The sequence below is a fragment of the Diadema antillarum genome, unplaced genomic scaffold (genome assembly GCF_040938485.1).
Source record: "Diadema antillarum isolate AM-2024a unplaced genomic scaffold, OU_Dant_1.0 seq00000672_RagTag, whole genome shotgun sequence".
NCBI classification, from domain to species: domain Eukaryota; kingdom Metazoa; phylum Echinodermata; class Echinoidea; order Diadematoida; family Diadematidae; genus Diadema; species Diadema antillarum.
In genome coordinates, this window is record NW_027271579.1 from 145,420 (window position 1) to 167,906 (window position 22,487).

General features: G+C 40.4%; 1 protein-coding gene across 1 annotated transcript in view; it reads left to right on the top strand.

The window, feature by feature from the left end:
- The first annotated feature begins 10,007 nt into the window (after positions 1 to 10,007).
- LOC139736868 (mRNA (2'-O-methyladenosine-N(6)-)-methyltransferase-like) overlaps positions 10,008 to 22,487 on the top strand; it is a 31,250-nt gene continuing 18,770 nt past the window's right edge. The window contains exons 1-4 of the mRNA XM_071647529.1: positions 10,008 to 10,419; positions 14,021 to 14,211; positions 14,843 to 14,991; positions 21,069 to 21,223. Coding sequence (XP_071503630.1) covers positions 10,119 to 10,419; positions 14,021 to 14,211; positions 14,843 to 14,991; positions 21,069 to 21,223 — 796 coding nt within the window. The 5' untranslated portion in view covers positions 10,008 to 10,118. The remainder of the gene's footprint in view (positions 10,420 to 14,020; positions 14,212 to 14,842; positions 14,992 to 21,068; positions 21,224 to 22,487) is intronic.

A 22,487-nucleotide genomic window follows, 5' to 3' on the forward strand; every position in this document is an offset into this window, starting at 1 on the left:
AGCCGGCAAAAAGATGCTACGTAGTGCATGCCCTACTCACCAAGTTGACAGCCGTGCCTCTAAAAACCAATTTAAGTGTTCAAATGATTAGTTGCAATTTTATCATATAATGTGAAAGTTTGTGGTTTTATAATTTCAAACAAAATATTTTAAGCTTAGATATATATAATTTACGAAAAATTAATATTGTAAACATAAATTTATATGTATTTTTAAACCAAATATACCATGAACTTGACATCAAATAGGCACGGTCGTTTTCTAGCTTCCGTCCGTGTTGCCTACTTCTTAGCGTAGAAACCACTCTCGCGCGCAAATCCTTACCATACCAATGTATACATACACAGTACACTCGACTCCGTCCAGTCGATTTTGGCATTCAAACCGAAGATAACCTGTGCATGAGAGAGTCGAATTCTTCAAAGAAAATATTGTTTGTATCTCAATATTTCTGTAGGTAGTCAGTCGAAAAAAAAAATATGACGTGAGCCGGGAAGGGTAAACACAGGGGGTCGTAGGGATATGATTTCGCTCCACTTTGCCGTGCATGTCCAGTCGGCACTGGCAGCAGCTAGCTCAGTGGCACTGTACTGCAGTCCAACCCCGGCTGCAGGCCCACGGTAAATTAAACATAGCTAGCCACTTTCCTTACCTCTTTACGCTTTTTTCCCTCGGTTCTCTTCGAAGTCGATGCTCGAGGTGTTTCTGTTTTATAACTCATGTGAGCAAATGGTCAGGATTGCATCTGGTTTCAGGAGTTTTCTCGGTTTATAACCGAGGGCCACAGCCTGCCGGTCCACGTAAAAACATCGCTTCACAAATTGTCCACGCACAGGTAGGTCACAACACGATTTCGAGATTTTGTAGGCCCTAAGTTTCTTATGTTCGGCATCGTTGTACCGATATTTCCCAGCCATACAGCTCACCTTTCACGATACTTTTGTTGGTCTGGGACGGAAAAAAGGATTTTCCTGGGAAATTTTCTGCACGATTCGAGCAAAACTACTGATGTAAGATAACCTGACCAGACGACGCTGAATGCGGTTGCCCCTGTAGTGTACTAGCAGGCCTGTGTAGAATCGTTTCTACCTACAAATATGTACACTCTGTACGTACTATAGAACATGCGTGAGCGGCGACAGGTAGGGCTGCAGCTGCGCTTGAGACTGGAAAAGTGCGAAGGGCAAACCGCGTACGGGGTGCGTACGCGTATCTACCGTAGATCTATCATCTAGTTGTACCGTCCACATGTGCGAATATAATACACAATACATACACACACACACAAACACACACACACACACACACAACGTAGAAACAATGTCAAATATTAAGTACGAGTCGGAGTAGCCACCGACGTCTTCATGCATCCGGGTAAACTAGGGAGCGTACGGATAACGAGCAGAACACGGCTGGGAAGAGTTGTGCATCGACGACGTATGACTCTCCGCCAAGACTTGCTCATTAGCATATTCACCATGCAGAGTCACACTTTTTCAACCAAAATGTACGAGCTTATTTGGTGATTTTAAAGTTTGTTTTTGGTGAAAGTAGTTCATTGGAGGTACCAACAACAACATATTTTTTTTAATTTCGTGAGGACTGTGTCCCTTTAACTAATCCTGACAAATTTGGTATCATATGAGAGAGGAAGTTTTTTTCCATATCCTATCAGATGGGCGGTACATGAATCCGACGATTAATTGATGTAAAAATCGATAAGATTAGAAGCACATCTAGACTATATTTATCCCCATATCTCGGCGTCTGCTTCGGTATTTGTATCGCCGCGAGACATGCTAAAGTAGTTGAGGATACGCTGAATCCGATGGTGCAGTTAGTTTTTCGCTAGCTCCATGTCTAGGTGTGGGGATATCGCCTTGATTAGGCTTGAAGATACCCCTTGCAATAATTTTTTTGGTCACAGCGAACGTTTTAGACGTGGCTTGGTAGGCAAGAATCCATAGTAACCTCGCGCAAAGGCACTCATGCATTATGTAAATTCACTACGCATTGCCGTCTGCCACATGGCCTCTGCTGCGGTGTGTGGATCGCATGCGCGCATGCAGCGCTGCAGCGAGCTACCTGTGTGTGTGCGTGTGTGTGTGTGTGTGTGTGTGTGTGTGTGTGTGTGCGGCCAATCAGTGACAAGCTGCAGGAAACTGAGCTGTCGCTTGCGATAGCACTATGGTTTGCACTCCCACTGTTCATGAGCGATGACGTTATGTCTCGCTCAGCGCACTGCACGCACCATACCGTTGATCCCTACCAGGGCAGACAACGGCAAACTAGTATCGGTTGATGATCGGTATGAAAGGTTTTCCCTCATTGGTCAGCTTGCTCTCCCACAATGCCTTCCGCAAATGACATCATCGCTTTCTTCCATTCATAAGCTTTACATTGATACCAAGTACACCTCCGTTACTTATTGGAAAACAACGCAAATTTTTCATATAATTTCGCCCTATAATATGGAATTTTCCGGCAATATGTGCCAGGAATATGTCATCAAAGGAGTAGTTTTGGTCATGCAATTTTTTTTCATCATCGTAATATTTTTTAATGGATTCTCAAGCGATTAATATGTGTTTTGGTACTACTTTTACCGTGTGCGAGTATGTGCAATGTATGTGCGAGGATGTTTGAAGTGCATAGATCAATGTTGAAAATGTTAGATTTCCGTAGCGAGCGACCTATCCGATACCAGTGGTGCACTGCGAGGCTGTTAGAGTACATGCAAACAGGTTACAAGAGTGGGATAGTGTGCAGTGACTACACGCACTGTACATGCTAGCGATGCAGCAAGCGAGACACGATGCACACAATACACACGGCCAATGCAGTCGTGGCTCAGCCAATCAGCAACGAGGTAAGACCCTGCAAGTGCAACGTGGAGTGGAGAGAGCCCGAGAGAGAAGAGGCCAAGATATTTTTAGCTCTCTCCTTGCTGCGATTGCACAGCCGATAGTCGAGATAACGATATTCTGTAGGCAATCGGGAGTTAAGCGGTGGAGCAGCAGGCATTCTCGGTGGGTTCTGGGGCGACATGAATTATGAATGTCGGGGATCTGCGCTTGCGCTGTGTTGACTGAGGCGCTGTTTAAACTGTGTACATGGCATACGGCAGTCAAACCGTAGTGGATAGCTCTTTAACACACATTGCACATAGCACTCTGTACATTTGGATACAGTCACGCTCACAAATCACGTACGTCGTGGCTAATCAGTTTCAAAACGGAGAACATCTAGCTCTAGACTCTACTAAAGTTCTATCTACTAGTATTAGTTCACATATGTGGATTGGTAATGTTCTCATCGTTGTTCATTTATTTTTCGAAAGTGCACTCGGGATGCTCGAGTCATTGGCATGGAGAAGTCGATTGTGAATGTCCGCTTGCCAACGTCCGTACTGAACTACTGTGGTAGCGGTACTCTGCAAATTTGTATTAAGAATACCCGAGCGACAAAAAGGGCGTGCAAAAGATTTCGGAAGACTCGTATTTGGTCATTCATGCACGTACGAATAGTGGTAATGTGGCATTAATTCCAAGCCTGTAGAGGTTGTACTAGTACAGCTTGTACATTTCACACGAGCTGCTTGCACCTGCTCTCGACAATTGGCTACATTTTCTTCGAACCATGCTCGCCACGCCGGCTGCCCTGGCCGCTGTGCCGCCAACAATCGCGATATTCTCCGCTCAGCTCCCCGCATTTTACCGGTGGGGCTAGCTACGCCTGCGATACGACCATGTACCATAGCGAGCATGTACGAACACACGCAGCGTGCTAGCGCACACGGGTATGACAACACAATTCGGGGGAGTGGCTTCTGCGCTGGTTACGCATTTTAGCTAACTGCCGTGCGCTCATTAACCTCTCGCTCAAGATTCACACGCTCATGCAGCTTCTCAGCGCTACATCTCAGCGAACATGATTTGTGCCGTGTTTTGCTCGTTCTCAGCGAGAAAAAGTTCTGATATTGGCGTAATTTCAAAGCTTAATTTCTCGAGATAGGATCATCGTTTCGTCATGAAATTTGAAATATGTCTTGATCACATAATTCTCTTTCATATGATATTGTTCATAATCGGCTTTTGAAAGAATTTCAAAAGTTAGAAAAATACTCCAAACACCCTATTATTGGCAATTTGCTATCATATTGCCAGTGGCAGAGTGCTCATCACCACGCTCACCATGCTCACAATCATATCTAGACTGTTCATACACAGCTTGGTGCTAGTGGTGAACTAGCCCGACCAGACGCTGTTAGTACGCTGTGCGAATACAGCGTCTGACAGACGAGGCATACACCTTCAAAGTGGGGAACCACAACGCAACTACAAAACTTATGAAAACTTACACGATTCTTATAAAAAATGTATACGTTACTCACGTTAAGTACATGCTTGTATCATAGAAGGTTCATAAGTCCATAGAGAGCCCTCACGATATGTCCATTGAACAAAAAATGACACTTTCTAGCGCAGTAGAACAGCGCAGGAGTCCCCGACTGTAGGGGTTCATCGTTGCAGAATTCAAAATGGCGAGTTGACTACTCAGCAAATTATGCACACGGGTGTGTGGCTAGAAGTGCAGCGATATATTGCGTGCGTGCGCTCTTTGGTAGCAGCACGTATGGTCGACCGAGAGATTGAGGGAGTGAACTGCCGATTACTACCGATTACTAGTACTCCAGTATCAGATGTACCGTTCGCACATGCTGCATATAATCATCATTTTCGGTAAGTTGCATAATGTGAATTTGAATATTGATAGCATAGATATAGAGTCTCATTATAGAAGATTGTATTAGATGAGTTTGAGGTGACAAAAAAGATATAAAGTATCAAAATTCAAAGCGATCGCAATGCGATCGTTGAACTCTCTTCGTGGTTGATGGTCCCGTCTGTACAGCCCTGTTGCTACTACAGCGACTGGGCTGTGTATAGTTAGTGGTGAACTAGTGTACTTTCGCACCTGTTTGTCAAATGTTCTCTAAACATATATACAAACTCACCCTTGTTATTCAGTAACCTAGTCTAGTAGATAACTGGCATCTGAGTCTCCAAAGTCAAATAGATAATAATAATAATGATGATAATAATAATGATAATAATAATAATAATAATAATGGTAATGATAGAGAGACTCTTATAAAGCGCTCATTCTACCTAAAAAGATACTCATGGCGCTATAGAACAGAGTACAGATGTGAAGTTTTTAACACTTAATATTTGCAAACTGTGTCAGAAAATCATTGGAAAATCTTGATCGCTTGATTTTGAAATGCTGCTCTGTACACAAGCACAGAACAAATACGTTATTCATTAAGCGCTTGCAAATGGTTGATCATTTGGGCTGAATGTAGCGACACAGTTTCTTTTTGTGTCATTGGAAAGCTAAAATTTTTTTTTCCTTTTCTTAAAGACCTAATAAAATGTGTGCAAAATGTTTTCATATGCAAAAGATTATCAATGTAAATATGTTTTCAGTTTCGTCCCGGTTTTTATCGCTTCTAGAAACTCCCCCAAATATCACATTTTTGAAGGACCTCGTTGCAGTTTTTGCAAAAAAAATCAGTCACGTGACCAACACCCCTGAACGATAGATGACGTACATGGTTGTATAAGCACGGAGTTGTGCTCAGTTAGCAGACGCCGCTCTTTCAGCACTAGCACTTAGATTACTAGCTTGGTACACACGCGTACACGTTAGCTAGCCCGGCCAGGCCCTGGCCTGGGATGTGCGCTCCCGGTCGACCAACTGACTGTCGACATGTACGCATTAGTACCACGTACATTACTCACTAAGTTACCTTGCACTAATACCTGGTACCTCGAGCATAATGTCTTCCCCTATATGGGTAAACTTCGACATTGATGATGATGATGATGATGAAGACTGCAGCTCTGACGATAGCGGAGAAGAAGAGGAGGCACATGAAGTTGAAGGGGAAGATGGGGAGGGAGGGGCAGCGGATGACCCAGAACGTTATTGTGGAGCTGCACCTTACCGATATGAACCAGCTGCATCTCCCGCTGCCAGTGCAAGAGTGAATGAACATGGCACCAAGTCCGAGAATAGGCCCCACGGAAACGATCGCCTGAGAAATACAGAGTGGTATGTGTGGTATGCCCCCGTAGTTTAACGTTAGAAAGGATATACTGTATTCTACATGATTGACACTGTAAGTTGTAACTGTTTGTCTAGTAAGTAGTAGAAGAATAAACCCAGCTCGCTCACAAAGTCCTTCATAAATTCCCGAAAAATTCTCGGATCACTACCAAAAGTTAATCATTTGTTACTTGTGTCATTCTCAACCTTTCCTGCAAGTTTCATCACAATCCGTTCACTACTTTTTGAGTTGTTTTGCACACGGACAAACAAACGAACGAACGAACGAACCAACTAACTCTCTATTTTGTGTACTTGCACAAAATAAACAAACCACTATTCCCCCTTACTAATAACAAACTAAATAAAGGTTATGGGAAGTCTTCCCATAAATGGCATAACCTTTATTTAGTCCATTATGAATTAAAAAAAATAGCAATCTATCCATTTTTTTGCCAGCTAGTGGGGGGGGGGGGGGGGGGGGGGGACATAAGGAACTCTTTCCGATACCTGTACATCGCATATTTCAGCTACTAGTTGTTAGGTTGGGTGTTGGTAGCTTGGTAGACTGATATACATTGGTACCCGGTAGGTTTACATCGCATCACATATTACAGCTGCATGTTGTCTATGGCCAGATTGATACATACGGTACACAAGGCCGATGTAAGTTTATCCCGTTTTTACAGCTGTTGTGTGTGTCCAGATTGAAAGATCGCTCATATATCTGTAAGTTTTAGTGATTGCTTACCCTCCGAACGTAGATGGGCATACATGGCCCCAAGTTGACCTTATAGAATTGGGTGTACGTGACAGATTTTTTTTTTGTGATTTGACTGTACCCGTGTATAAGATGCACCCCCGATTTTTCATGTTTTTCGACGAAAAAAAGGTGCGTCTTACACACGGGACTTTACGGTATCTTCATGGAACTTAGTATATATGGATGTACTGACTTACAGTGATCATGTAGGGAATTTAGGGGTCATGGGTCAAAGGTCAGGGGGTCAAAGGTCGAGGTCAACTCATCAAATTGTCATTATTTCCCTTGTATCTATGCAATGCCTGCAGGATTTGTTTCTTGAAACTTAGTGTATGCATGTATTACCCAATACAGATTCTCTTGGAAGTGTCTTGTCGAAAGGTCAAAGGCCAAAAGGTCAAAGGTCAAGTGAAAGTGCTAAATTTCACTACTTCTTTAAACTTATAAAAGGGTCAAAAGTTGGGTACAAATCCCCAAATACCTGCACTCTTATTAGACATTATAGCCATTCATCCAAATAAACCTAGTTCAAGGAAAGTGAACATACAATGCATTTGTGACAAACCTGTCACTTTTGATATTTTACCAGTTATTTGAAACTGTCATCACACATTGTCAAGACATTGTGCTATAGACCTATTCGGAGAACTATGCATTATAGCGGAGGCATACCAGTCGCCATAACGACATTTCTAGTTTGAGGCTTTATATTTTTTCACCCTTGTCTTATAACCACATTTTTCACAATCTTCTTTCATGCATCATACACACTCAAGCCCTTACACATGCATTTTTAAAAATAATTCTTTATTCGAATTTCGTTCAATTCTATATCACAGAAACAGAAACGTTCACAGAAACAAAAAAAAAATCATACAAAGACAAACTGCATTATACACAAACATTGTACATTGTATGTACATACGTGCACACACACACACACACACACACACACAACACAAACAACCCCAATCCTAAATCGCTACTGCGACTCGGTATATGCTGAGAGAAAGCGCGTAAAGGTATTATCTTTTTAAAGATACCATAGAAGAGCTTGCTCTGATTGCTGTGAGATAGCTACATTCAGATCAATTGCGGTGCTTGCTGCTGTGAATGTGTTTTCACACCGTGCTGCGCTGTCTGCTCCTGAGCAAAACGCAGTTATCGCAGAGTGAACTAGCTGCAATCGACATATTCCGACAAGATGTGTAAAAGTGTCGAAACGGTGAAAAATTCCTTTTCTACTGGACTTGAATCTCATTCGAGGCTGTTGGATATTTAGAGTGAGTTTGTGCATGTTTGGCGGTCATTTGACAAATAGGTGCGAAAGAACACTAGCGCCCACAGCTCAGCATAGGCCTCACTCGACTGCATCTGTATCCATCTCATCTAATGGGGTATTAAAGCCTGCCAGTATTTGGTTTTCGCACCAAAATATGGTCACTTATAACTAATCACAAATCATTGCATAGTGGTTTTACCGATCATCCAAGCTGACGCTAATCCGATACCGATCATGCATGACCTGCGATCTTTTACTGATTGTCGATCTTTGGAAATGAATTTTCTGAGCAAGTCCGTCAAGCTCAGGAAGTAAAAAACTTTGTGTATGAAGCGAAGCGCAGTCCTCCCCTTTAAGATCACGTAATCGGATCATATCATGGGACCGTATGGAACTTGGCGCTTGTTTGGCCAGCATGTGCAGGCTATAAAGTTTCACTACACAGGCCTACTTCACCCACCTTGTCCTCAAATGAGGTCAAACAGACACCAACCGGCATGCAAATACAAGTTTGAAAATGTGGTATGGTTGTAAATTGAGACAAAAGTGCAACAAGCTGTGTGTGATTGTTTTTCCACTGCCTACACAACCGATCACTGCAAAGCCACATTCTTTCTGATAAATAGGTCTCTATGCACTACAAGGTTGTAGTCTTTCCCAACTATTGCACCAATGCTTCGCTTCTGGGATGTTGATAGAGCTCCATGTTTACGTAGATTCTTCCTTACACAGTTACAAGAAGAACCAGAGCAGTGATATAGTCAACTCAAGACTGAGAGACTGCAAACCTGAAACTGAGCTAGGCATAGCACAGCTCTTTCCTACTTGCTTTCACGATCAAGAGTTTTGCTGTGACTGAATCGCAGTGATCAAAGACAACGCAACATCTGTAGGCATATATATTGCAATGTAACTTCATGAGATTATCAATGATGAAAAAGTAGTAACAAACAATTACATCCTTATTCACTTTTTCGAAGGTCCATCAATCTGAAAATGAAATTAGGTTCACTATTCCGAAGGTTCGTCTAATACGAAAATGTTAAAAACGTTAGTCTGAAATAAACCAGTTCCTAATTCTGAAGGTCCGTTCGATCTGAAAATGAGATGAAGTTCAATATTCCAAAGTTTCTCTTAGTCCAAAGTGAAATAAAGTTAGATATGCTGAAGGTCTGTTAGTCCGAAAATTGAAAAAAAAGTTTGTTATTTTGAAGGTTCATTTATATGAAAAAAGAAATAATGTTTGTTAGATCAAAGGTTCAAGGTTAGTTTTGCAGCAGGTTTGTGTAAGAAATTCAAAGTAGTAGCTATGAATGATGCAAGTTGTTTTCATGTGTGACTGGAAGTCCTCTGTAGCTAGCTGTGGGAAAGGGAAAAATGAGTAGGCCTATGTCTTTTTACAGATGCCATAGAAAAACTTGCTGTAATCGCTATGTGATTGCTACATTCAGATCAAACAACTGACTGTATTGTGTGCTGCCATGAGAATGTGTACCATTGATTTTGACATGAAAATTCATTATTTGAAGGATTTAAAGTTACAACAAGCCCAGAGAGAGAGAGAGAGGGATGGTAAAAGTTTTTCACTTGGTTGCTTTGAACTGAAAATTGAAGTTGATGCTATAAAACTGGAATTTAGGCAGCCGGCGCAAACTGCACAAGCGCCAAAATTTTGATCTGATTCCAGACTATCAGCAGAAATTGTATACATGCTGCTCTGCAGTTACGTCCATATTCAGATGAAATATACGTAATGTCAGCAAGTTTTCAAAATAATCTTGTGGTATCAAAACCTTTTAGGCCTTAACTTAGAGGACTGCTGTTTATTAGGAGAGCATTTCCTCTAACTAAATGAGAAAATATTTCTTTTTCTATAATATTGAAAGGGATAAGGTGTGTCTGCAGCAAATCAATCATTTTTTGTATCTATATTAAACTGTATTTGCAGAAATAGAAGAAATGGATCTCTCAAAGCAAGGCACCAGCAGACACACGCTTCCCCCAGTCAGTGTGAGACAACACTCCATCGGACACCACTTTGCCCCACACCTCTCCTCTCCGCAACCAAAGACACCTGTGCCTCAGAGTCCAGCAGTGGCACCAGGTAAAGGCAACAGTCAGCATCTCAACCCATTTCAGACCTACCCACCAAACCCTCAACAACATGGCCAGCAGCATCAACAAATGTCTCCCCAGCTCATGCATCAGCAACCACCACATGTCAAACCAGTCCAGGGACAACCTCAGTCAAATATATCAGGTTGGTAAAACATCAAGAGTACTCTGGGATAAACATCTGTCACATGTGTTGTTACCTGTATCACCCAGTACATGTGCTGGAGGATACTTTCGATTCAGGGTGTTAAGCTGCCGCTGCTACATGACATTTGTGTGTGCAGTACCGGCCATGTTCTCAATGGATTTTATTAGCTCACTTGAGCCAAAGGCTCAAGCGAACTATTGCGATCGCTCTTCATCCGGCGTCCGTCGTGCATCGTCCGGCGTCCGGCGTCCGGCGTCCGGCGTCCGGCGTCCGGCGTGCGTAAACTTTTTACATTTTCATCTTCTTCTTGAGAACCCCATGACCGATTTTCACCAAACTTGGCATGTAGCATCCCTAGGGGGATAGGATCTCAATTTGTTCAAAGGGGCACAATGGCCCACCTGGGGGGCCCCAGGGGGGCTCAAACCCCCTAAAATTAAGGAATCTTTAAAAATCTTCTTCTCTAGAACCAGAAGTGATCGGGCATAGTTAATACTACGAGTTCGTACATTGATGACTGTAGTTTCAAGTTTGTTCATGGGGGAATCAGGGGTGCCCCCCTTGGGACCCAGGGGAGAGGGGTGGGGAGGGGTCCTAATGGGGCCTAAATTGTACATTTTCATCTTCACTTTGAGATCCCCATGTCTGATTTCCACCAAACTTGGTAAATAGCATCCCTAGGGGGATAGGATCTCAACTTGTTCAAATGGGCACCATGGCCCATCTGGAGGGGGCCCCAGGGGGGCCCAAACCCCCTGAAATTAAGGAATCTTAAAAAATCTTCTCTAGAACCAGAAGTGATCGGACTTAGATAATACTATGAGTTAGTACATTGGTGACTGTAGTTTCAAGTTTGTTCATGGGATTGGCGGAATCAGGGGTGGCCCCCCCCCCCTTCCCCCTTGGGACCCAGGAGAGGGGATGGGGATGGGTCCTAATGGGGCCTGAATTGTACATGTTCATCTTCTTCTTGAAAACCTCATGATGAATTTTGACCAAACTTAGCAGGTAGCATCCTTAGGGGGATAGAATCTCAATTCCTTCAAATGGGCACCATGTCCTTCTTGGGGGGCCCTAGGGGGCCCACTCCCCCCCCCCCCCCACATTAAGGAATATTTAAAATCTTCTATTCTAGAACCAGAAATGATAAAGCAAAGTTAATACCATGAGTTTGTACATTGATGACTTTAGTTCCAAGGTTGTTTATTGCAGATCCAGGGCTGCCTGCCCCCCCCACCCCTGGAGTTGAGGGGGGGGGGGGGATCCATATGCAGACCTATTAAGTTTCCAATGTTCTCAGGTAAGAGTGTGCAAGAATGCATGGAAGTAGAAATTGCGATACTCAGGTGTGCGCGTGACCCCCGAGTCTCTTGTTTAGTTTGTTATGGAGGTGTATCATTTAAAAAACTAGCCACCAACAACCGACAACTTTGCAGGTAGTGCCCTTCTTTGTTCTGTCTTCGTTCACATGGTCTGCTTGTGTGTACTCTACTTGCCCCATTTCTGGTTGAATTTTGTTCAAGTTTTGTACATAGATTCATCATAGTCAAATCTGAGCCCTTATAATTTTTGGTCATTCTGCCCCCCATGTTCTGCCTCTTACACTGTCAAAAGCATCTACAGTGTTGTACTGATTGTTATCCTGCGTCAGTTTTTTTTTTTTTTTTTAAAGCATTACTTAAGATGTTATTTGTAGGTACAATAGGTCTACAATCGGTCTCAAAGTTGTTATCTGAACGTGACTGCTCTGTTTCCTTTACGTGTGAGGGAAAGTTACATTGTATATTAAGAGAAAATGGCAAGATTTTGTGTTCAATGCACATGTAATTTTAATTATTCTAGATAACATCAACTTTTAAATGAAATATGTATAAAGAGTTGCTTATAATAAATTTTCTTGTGTGAGTTCTACCATGCACATTTCCAGGTCATATTTGTGGCATTTAATGATGGATATATTGTTGAAATTTTGTATTTGAGATATATGATTGGTCAAATCTAGACTCTTGTCGGTTTTGGTCATACTGTGTGTTCTGTCGTTTATAGGGTCAAATTTCACATGACTACACTTTGACTGCCTTGTTTTGTCTTCACATGCATATATATCTATCTTGGTATTACAGAGCTCAGCATTAGTGGCCTGATGGCCCAGGGCCACTAAAAATTTATGTTGGGCCACTGAATTGCAAAAAAAAAAAAGTTATCTTTTGGTGGTCCAATCATGCAGGTATCATTCAAATAGAATTTTTATATTTCCTAAAGTTTAATTCTGGCCACCAAAATTTCAGATTCATAGATTTTAGTGGCCAGAATGGGCTAAAAGAAAAAGAAGTTAGTATCGAGCCCTGCCCTATATATAGTTGAATGACCTGGGAGATACACTTCGTTTGTGGAGCAACAGCTATTTCTGGGTTATAGTCATGTTAGATGCCTATTTCCAGACTCTTTTACTGATTGTAATCTTGATTGTCATCAGGCTTTAGTTTTAACTCTACATTATTACATGTACTTGAGATGCAATGTGTAGGTACAATAGGTCTCCATCTTGTTATATGATTGTCGAGGGTCTGTCTCCTTTTTTGTGTGAGTTAAACTTTTATCAGGAGAAAATGACAAGTTTTTGTTTTCGTGTATTTCAGTTATTCTTGATAGGATCAACTTGCTCATTAAAACAAAGTGCAGCTGTATGAAGAGTTGCTGAGCATAAATTTATTCAATATGCTAGTTATTTACTCATCAATATTTGTGTTCTATAAAAGTGACCCCCACATACAGTAGATTGCACTTGAACAAGTGTACATATGTTTTTGATATCTTTTTTGGATTGATCTTCAACACAAAACAAACTTTTCTGTATGGTTTCCCAATCTCTTCTGTAATGTTAAAGGACAAGTTCACCTTCATAAACATAAGGATTGAGAGAATGTAGCAATATTAGTAGAACACATCATTGAAAGTTTGAGGAAAATCAGACAATCCGTTCAAAAGTTATGAATTTTTGAAGTTTTTTTGCAGTACCCGCTGGATGAGAAGACTACCGCAGTGTATGAATAACTTAGATGTCACATGCGTACAACAATATAAGGAAAATATAAAGAGAATTTCACAAAATTCCATCTTTTGAAAAAAGTACACATTCCCCTGACTCGTTACCGATAAATGTTATGGGTAATATCATTCCCCCTGCCTTTAGAAAGAGGCAAGTCAAGTGCTCTTTTATTATGCGAAAAAAGTGAAAATATGTTGAATTTTCTTTTATATTTTCTTTATACTGTTGTACGCATATGACTCACAAGCTGTAGTAGTCTCGTCATCCAGCGGTTCCAACACAAAAATTTAAAAAATTCATAACTTTTGCATCGATTGTCCAATTTTCCTCAAACTTTCACTGATGTGTTCTACTAATATTGTTGCATTTTCTCAATCCTTATGTTTATGAAGGTGAACTTGTCCTTTAATTCAGTGACATTATCTCCAAGATACATTTTCATAATTATGCCTTAGTGTGACATGAAAATCCTAGCCCATGAATTTACAAAAACTGTGTCTAGTTGAATTCTTTATGTATGATTGTTCGTTTTTGTGGGATTGACCACAGGTGCCACCTCACCACCATCTCACATGCCCCAGAGCCCTGACCCTTCTCATGACCTTCCCATGGAGTTGCTTGAGAAGGGCTGGCGGAGGTTTTGGAGCAAGAGAGAGCAGCGCTGGTATTTCTTCAACAAGTTCACCAACCAGTCTTTGTGGGAGATGCCCCCAATTGGAAGTCCAGTAGGGGCAAGCAGGGTTAGGACACAGTTAAAATATCTTTCTCTCATTGAATGTGAATTATCACAGCACATTTCATCAGTAAAGCATTCTTGGAAATCGAGCTCTTCTTACGTCTACATATGTATGAGTTTTCCCTCCTTCAAATTGTCATCAGTCTCTTTCACTTAGATATTCATCCAATACTATACTGATGATTTTCCTGCCTTTATTTGTTGGAGCTTACTTCCATTGAGTGTCACCTTTCAGTGTATTCACTGGACCTGACATCAAACAGGTACTACACAGAGTTGCGTGAAAATTTAAACAGGCTCTCACAAGTCAGTAGCCAGTCCTACCAGACTTTTCAGGTTCTCCATCACTGACACTGTCAAATTGACCCACCTTTCTCCATTACTGTATACACTGTATATTCAGCGAGTCTTAATTTGTTGCAAATTAGGGCTTCCTGACAATTTTTTAAGTGGTTGAATTTGCGATAGTAGAGTACACTAATGAACGGAGAAATGTACGCCTGCAACGTCACATTCATGCTGAGATCAGATTTGATATTTTCACTTGTTAGTAAATTCAAGAATGTCACATGATACAGTAATTTTTTATATGATTTCGGCCCTGTCTTGATGTGATTATTTCTTGTCACATGCAGCATGATCCTCTGGGAATCCAAATCACAGATGCCAAGCCCCAAGCCATAGCCATGCCAGCTGGCTCACCGGGCCTGGCCCCTTTTAGGAGAAAGTCCTCTGTAGATGGCCATCCTCTTAGTCCCACAATGCGGAAAGACATGCTGAAAGGGTAGGTATTATATATCACCCTATTTTTTTTTTGTTCCGTTTCCATCGTAGAAGATGGCTGAATAGCCCATATTCAGCTGCACTATCTGGTCTTCCATGGGACCTAGTTGGATGTGAGGGGGACCACTTCACTGAGATATGCACCCTACTCTTTGCATTGAATAACTGAAGCGAGATCTTTTATGTGTAAGAGTTGTGACTCTTTCATATGCGGGACCACCATTTTATATCCTATCCAGGGATCTCGCCAGCGTATATCACCCTTGTCGGTGCCGACAAGCGTGCGGTTTGAAGAAACAATTGCCGACAAGGGTAAAACTTGCCGACAAGGGTAATACCACGCGTGAACTTGCTTGACGAGCTAAGTTCGGACCAATTTTTCGCCTTTTTTACTCTTGATTATCTGGTTAGAAAAGAAGCTAGATGTTGAAAGAAGCAGCAGTTTACAAGCGCAGAAAGTTATCCACACAGTCACCGCACCGATCACAACAACGCGGCTCAACATACTGTACTGTAGCTACTAGCTGCACACCACATTACACACTTACTCACTCACATGCGCTCTGATTCTGGATCCACACACACAGCAATTTGTGTGAAGTTTCACTAGCCACAGACAGCCGCCTGTGTATACATACATGACTGTATTGTGAGAGGGAAAGAGAGGATGGAAAGAGAGGGTCGGAGGCCGAGGGAGGCCGAGGAAGGCTGACACGTGCTCGCTTGTTGTCACACTTGTTGTCGGGTTACGCAAAAACAAACGATATGAAATGCATGCACCCCTCCGCCAAAGGTTGTATTTTTGCTGCTTTGGTTTGTTTGTTCGTTTGTCTGCCTGTCTGTCTCTCTATTCGCAAAATAAGTCAAAATTTGGGAACAGATTAGGATGAAATTTTCAGGAACAGTTGCTTGGTAAAATGGCGCAAGGAACAGATGATTAAATTTTGGTAGTGAGCAGGATTTATAATACCACCGGAATTCCCCGCCAGGATCCAGGATTTTTTTTAAAAATAACTTTGTTTCGTATATATGAAGGATTCTTTAGGAAGCTGGCCATTGGCAATGACACAAAATTAGATGTGTTCAAAGCATTGCTGCAGGGAGAAAATTACCTCCATCTTTCGTTTAAAAAAAGGAAAAAAAAAGAAAAAAACGTGCAATGGAGTAAGCAAGTGCAAATTGTTTTTTTTTTTTTTTTTTTTGTAGTTCCAGCGGGTTATTTTTTATTTAAAAAGCCATGTGTTCCATTTGAGCCTTTTCACTTTCCATGGATTCGTAAACGTCATTCGTGAATATTCCATTTTCCTTCTCCTGGCCGAAATTAGTAATTCTGTCATGATGGTCTTTCAAGTTCAACGTACGTAATGCTCCACGTGCTTCTGGCTTGGTTTGTTAACAGGGTTAGGGGGCCTTCATGGGCAGAAAATAAATGACTAATCATTCATCACTGTTCCCAGCTGGTTTACATGCTATTTACACGCTGTTTACGACCACTGAAGTAAGGTGGGAGTACGTGCGGCATTCCTTTATCTGACACCTGGCTTTCGTGGAAATTTCCACAAGCCATTATGTCAAGTTACCCCACTGCCTGTGGTCGTGTTTTTTGTTTTTATTTTTTATTTTTTGTTATTCTTCATTACGAACATTGATTTGTTCAACATGAAAAGTGTAGATGATTTGCTTCGAGCACGTGTTTCTTTCTTTTTTTATTGCAGCGTCGGTAACATTTTGTTTTGTTCATCGTCCATGCATGGCAGGGGTTCATGGGAGGAGAACGATAGGAATCAATGACAGAGAAAATAAACTGAAAGAAGAAAGCATCTTTTGAGCAAGCTGTCTTTGTTTTTCTCTACACCAGCATCAGTTAATATCACCACCAAGATTAATTTTTTTTTCCGGCTAGATAACTCAAAAAAGTTATGAATGGACTTGAATTCAATTTTCTCAGAAATTTTGATAATGTAAGGAATAAATAGTTTAATTTAGGTATAATGATCCGTATATGGGCGGAGTTCTGAGCCCTCTCTCTTCCCCCTTTTCTTGTTCATTATTGAAATATTTGTTCTCCATCACCGATATGAAGTTTGCTCTCCTTTCCATTTCGTACAGTAAACCTCGGATAAGTCGACGTCGAGTGAGTCGAAAATCACTTAACTCGAAGCAAAATAAAAAGTCCCGATTTTTCCCTATGTATTTTCTCTAAGAAATATTTGCATAAGCCGAAGTACGAGAGTCGAATTTCGGCTGTGTCGAAGTAAAACATTCAGTCCCTTTTGTACAAAATACGCGTAGTTTACATCACTTGAGCCGAAGAAGATTTGTCTGGCATTCTCATTACATTTAGAGGAGAACAAAAACAATCGGCATGTCGCAGAACCCCGTCCCTGGCCTGCTGCAGGTATAAGCATGCACACTCACCGTACCGCTCAGCACGCATGTCGAATACATGCACATGTATACATGTATACACACAGCACATCCATCCATACTTTATCCATACACACGGCACATCCATACTTTATCCATGTCAAGCCAGAACTCCATGGTCAACCAATCGCTGCTTTAATATTTTAGTGACAGGCCAAGTGGGCGGAGCTTCTTTGTGCGTGCCTGGCTGGCTGTATAGTTTTGTTCAATGGAGGTGGGATGGGCCTGGGAGAGTGTTTGTCTCTCAGGGTAGGTTGACAGAGATGGCTACCTATGTTGCACCATAGACATACGATAGCACATGCACATTGCCACATTAGCGCAGATATTCTCAGAACTACGTTTAACTACTAGTACTCGTATTGATACAAATTCCATGTTCAATTTAGAACAAAATAAGAACATTATCTTCAAGAACAGACAAATTTGAATGCAAACACACACACGCACGCACACACACACACATGCATGCAAATGTACTATAATACATGCACATAACTGTGAGTCGAAAAAAAATCGACTCTCGCGAGAGTCGAAGTTCACTTAAGTCGACGCATTTTTGTCAGTCCCGAGAGCTTCGACTCATGCGAGGTTTACTGTACTTCCATCCCTTCTCTGTCCCAATCACTGTAAATGTGTGAAAATGGATCCGTTTGGGATTCATGAACACAACGTATTAATGTATTATATTAATGTTAATTTAATAGGGAAGTTTGGTTTGTGTGTGTGTGTGTGTGTGTTTATTCATTTTTTTTTTTATCATGCTCTTTCTTCAAGGAGCTACGCTACGTAAAATTAATATTATGATAATGGATACCGCACGCGAGGCCCACGTTTCGACGTGAACAACCAAACATTCTTTATCTATTTATAATATTTTTTTACATTTAGAATAAAGAATGTTTGGTTGTTCACGTAATGTAAAGAATATTATTTTGACATTTCATGCGCTTAACTGTCGAGCATTTTCTTCTTTTTTTTTCACGGGAGAGAGCGAAATGTTATTCTCTTTAGCAATGATGGCCTAGGAATACATATCATATTTGTGACGCAGTTTTTATTTTCGTTAATACATGAATTGTTCTCCTTCCAGATCAGTTCTTGATTTAGTGAAAGTTTACAATGTTTTTAACATTCACACAAGGCAGTTTGGTCAGCCAGTGTTCAGTTCACTGCCAGTGAAATTTCGGAATAAAGCGATGGCTCCAAAACGGTGTTACTCTGAGGGTTTGTTCCGAAATAATGATAGAATAATACTACATTCCTTATTATTCTGAAGGTTCGTTAATCGGAAAATAATAAAGAAACAATGTCCGTTAATTTCCAAAGGAAATCAGTTTTGTTATTTCGAACGTTCTGCCAGTGAAATTTCGAAATAAAACAATTACAGTTTTCTTACTCTGAGGGTTCGTTACTCCGACAAAAAATATAGTAATGAAATAGTACTAGATTCTATATTCTTAAGGTTTGTTAACCGAAAAATAGTAAAAAAAAAAAAAAATGTTCGTTAATTTCAAAACGAAATCAGTTTGTCATTTCGAACGTTCTGCCAGTGAAAGTTTGGAATAAAATGACTGCCCCAAAACAGCTACAGTTTTCTTACTCTGAGGGTTCGTTACTCCGACAGAAATTATAGTGATAAAATAATGCTAGATTCCTTATTCTGAAGGTTCGTTGATCCAAAAATAATAAAGAAAAATGTCCGTTAATTCACAACCAAATCATTTTTGTTATTTCGAACGTTCTGCCAGTGAAATTTCGGAATAAAACGACGGCCCCAAAATGGTTACAGTTTTCTTTTACTCTGAAGGTTCGTTACTCCGACAGAAATAGTAATGATAAAGTAATACTAGATTCTTTATTCTGAAGGTTCGTTAACCGAAAAATGAATAAAGAAAAATGTCCGTAAATTTCAAAACAAAATCAGTGTGTCATTTCGAACGTTCTGCCAGTGAAAGTTCGGTATAAAACGACTGCCCCAAAACAGTTACAGTTTTCTTACTCTGAGGGTTCGTTACTCCGACAAAAATTATAATGATAAAATAATGCTAGATTCTTTATTCTGAAGCTTCGTTAATCCAAAAATTATAAAGAAAAAATGTCCGTTAATTTCACAACCAAATAATTTTTGTTATTTCGAACGTTCTGCCAGTGAACTTTCGGAATAAAACGACGGTCCCAAAACCGTTACAGTTTTCTTTTACTCTGAAGGTTCGTTACTCTGAAAGAATAATGATGATAAAATACTGTAGATTCTTATTCTGAACAATCGTTAATCGGAAAACGATAAAGAAGAAATGTTCGTGTATTTCCAAACGAAATCAGTTTTGTTATTTCGAACATTCTGCCAGTATAATTTCGGAATAAAACGACGGCCCCAAAACGGTTACAGTTTTTGTACTCTGAGGGTTCGTTACTCCGAAAGAATAATGATGACATAATACTCTACATTCTTAATTCTGAATGATCGTTAATCGAAAAATGATAAAGAAGAAATGTTCGTTTATATCCAAACGAAATCAGTTTTGTTATTTCGAACGTTCTGCCAGTATAATTTCGGAATACAACAACGGCCCCAAAACGGTTACAGTTTTCTTACTCTGAAGGTTTGTTACTCCGAAACAACGATGATAGATAATACTAGATTCTTTTCTGAAGGTTTGTTGATCGGAAAATAATAAAGAAAAAAATGTTTGTTAATCTCCGAACTAAATCAGTTTTGTTTATTTTGAACATTCATCTATATTGCCGACCTTGTTTTTGTTGTTTTCGATTAACAAACCTTCGAAGTACTCAGTAATGAATCGTTTCACTTTATGATTAAACAAACCTTCGGAATAACGACCATCACTCGTGTAATCAGGGAGTTACATTTTTGAATGATATCTCTTTGATGTCACGGCCAAACTACCGCAGTATACCTAGAAAGGAAAGTGCAACGATGTCCCGAAGGTTCTCTTTTCTCGTGCTTCTACATGCAGTAGGCCTACCACGTGGTCGAGCAGACGGCGAGAAAGCAAAAACACTGAACTAGTAGTTAGTACACGGCGCGCGTTGTTGCAATGCAGAGACGGCTAATTATTTTGCAACAGTGAAACAGGAAAGGCCTAAAAGAAAAAGGAACCTTCACCATCGGCACCTACTTCTCTTTCATTTATTATTTAGGAACTACTGCCAACAAAAGGGATGGAGTTTCTGCATTATTTCTGTGAGAATATGCCCCTCACAACGTTCATTACATCTCCGTGAAAATGTCGCAGTTAGTGGCATTTTAGCGACAATTTATCTGTGTTGTATTGAGCATTAGTGAAGGCTTACCCACCCCCAGAACAGCGAGTATAAGTGCCGACAAGCGTGAAGAAATTCCTGGCGAGAACCCTGCTATCTGAGTAACAGAGTGTTTTCCTAAATATGATGTGATTTTGTCATACACACAAAGAAATATATCTATATTATCCAGCACAGAGAGTAAGGTATGCATTTGCAAGGTTTGCATTGTATGCAAATAGTTTGTTAATATTGCCACATTGCTCATGAAAGTTACCCACATGTAAATCTGAAGTAACACTTTACTAGAGCTAGAATTTTCAGTGAAAGTTATACCTACCTGAATTAATAATTTCTATGTTTGTTATTTGTCCTTGTATCAAGGCTGTTTTGGGATTTCACAGTGGAATCCAATGTGACGATGCATGAGAGGTTCCCCTGTACAACGCCTCCTCCCCACAACGACATGGAGCTGTTGAGAGCAAGTGTTGTGGCCAAACTTAGACAGCAATACCAGGAACTCTGCATGACGAGGGAAAGTAAGAATATGATTCAAACATACATACACACACACACACACACACCAAGATATAAGAAAAATGATAAAAATGGGGGTTTTGTCTTGTATCATATTATATATATATATATATATATAAAAGATAAAGTTTTTGTCTAAGTGTGATTTATCAAGAGGTGTACAATTTTGGAATGCTGTCAACTGATCTAATTTTATAGAGTATGAGAGAATGTGGATATAGCTGCAGATGAGAACATGTCTACAGATACTGTCACAAAGATTTTGTTTAGTTGTATTATTTTTACACCTCTACCACAAAATGTCGCTGGAGGCTGTATGTTTTTGGGCTATCCATCTTTCCGTCCATAATTCTATGGAGAGCATAACCTAAAAACTGTTTGAGGAATCCTAATGAAACTTGGCGTATGTATGTATAAGTGGATGAAGTTGTGCCTATCAACTTTTAGGTAGACATGCTCTTGGTCAAAGGTCAAGGACAAATTCTTTAGATGTCACTATTTCCCTCATACCTTTGCAGTGCCTGAAGGCATTTTCTTGAAACTTTATGTATACATGTATTGCCAGATAAAGATTTTGTAGAGATAGTTTTGGGCTATGTGGTCAAAAGGTCAAGTGAAAATACTAAACTTTCACTTTTTTTCCTCCATATCTCAGATTTAGCTCAAGGTTTCTTCTTGAAACTTAGTACATATGCGTGTGCTGCCGGATGATAATTTTCTTGGGAAATTTTGGGTCATGGGTCAAAGGTCAGGTTAAATTGCAAAAATTCTACTATTCAATGATGAAAATACACTTTTTTCCTGTACATTGGAGATTACTCAATGCCTAACCTTACTCAAACTAGGTATGTACATGCATTACTGCACAATAATTTTGTACTGAAAGATTTCAGCCATGGGGTCAAAAGTCAAGTGAAAATGTTGAAATGCCACAATTTTTACCCCCATTTTAAAAAAGGCTGAAGGTATTGCCATGAAAATGTATGTTACCAATTAGTGATTGTTTGAAAATTGTGGATCAAGGGGTCAAAGAGCAAAGGTGAAAGGTCAAGTGAAAATGCTCAAATTTCTGAATATTTTCTCTCTGCAACAATTTAGCCATTCATCCAAATGAAACCTAGTTCAAGGAAAGGATAAAACACCCAACACATTTGTGACAGACATGTTAGTTCAATTTTACCAATTATGTGAAACTGCCGTCTCACATGTCAAGACATAACGCTACTCCATTTGGGAGAACATGCAATATGGTGGGGATATACCAGT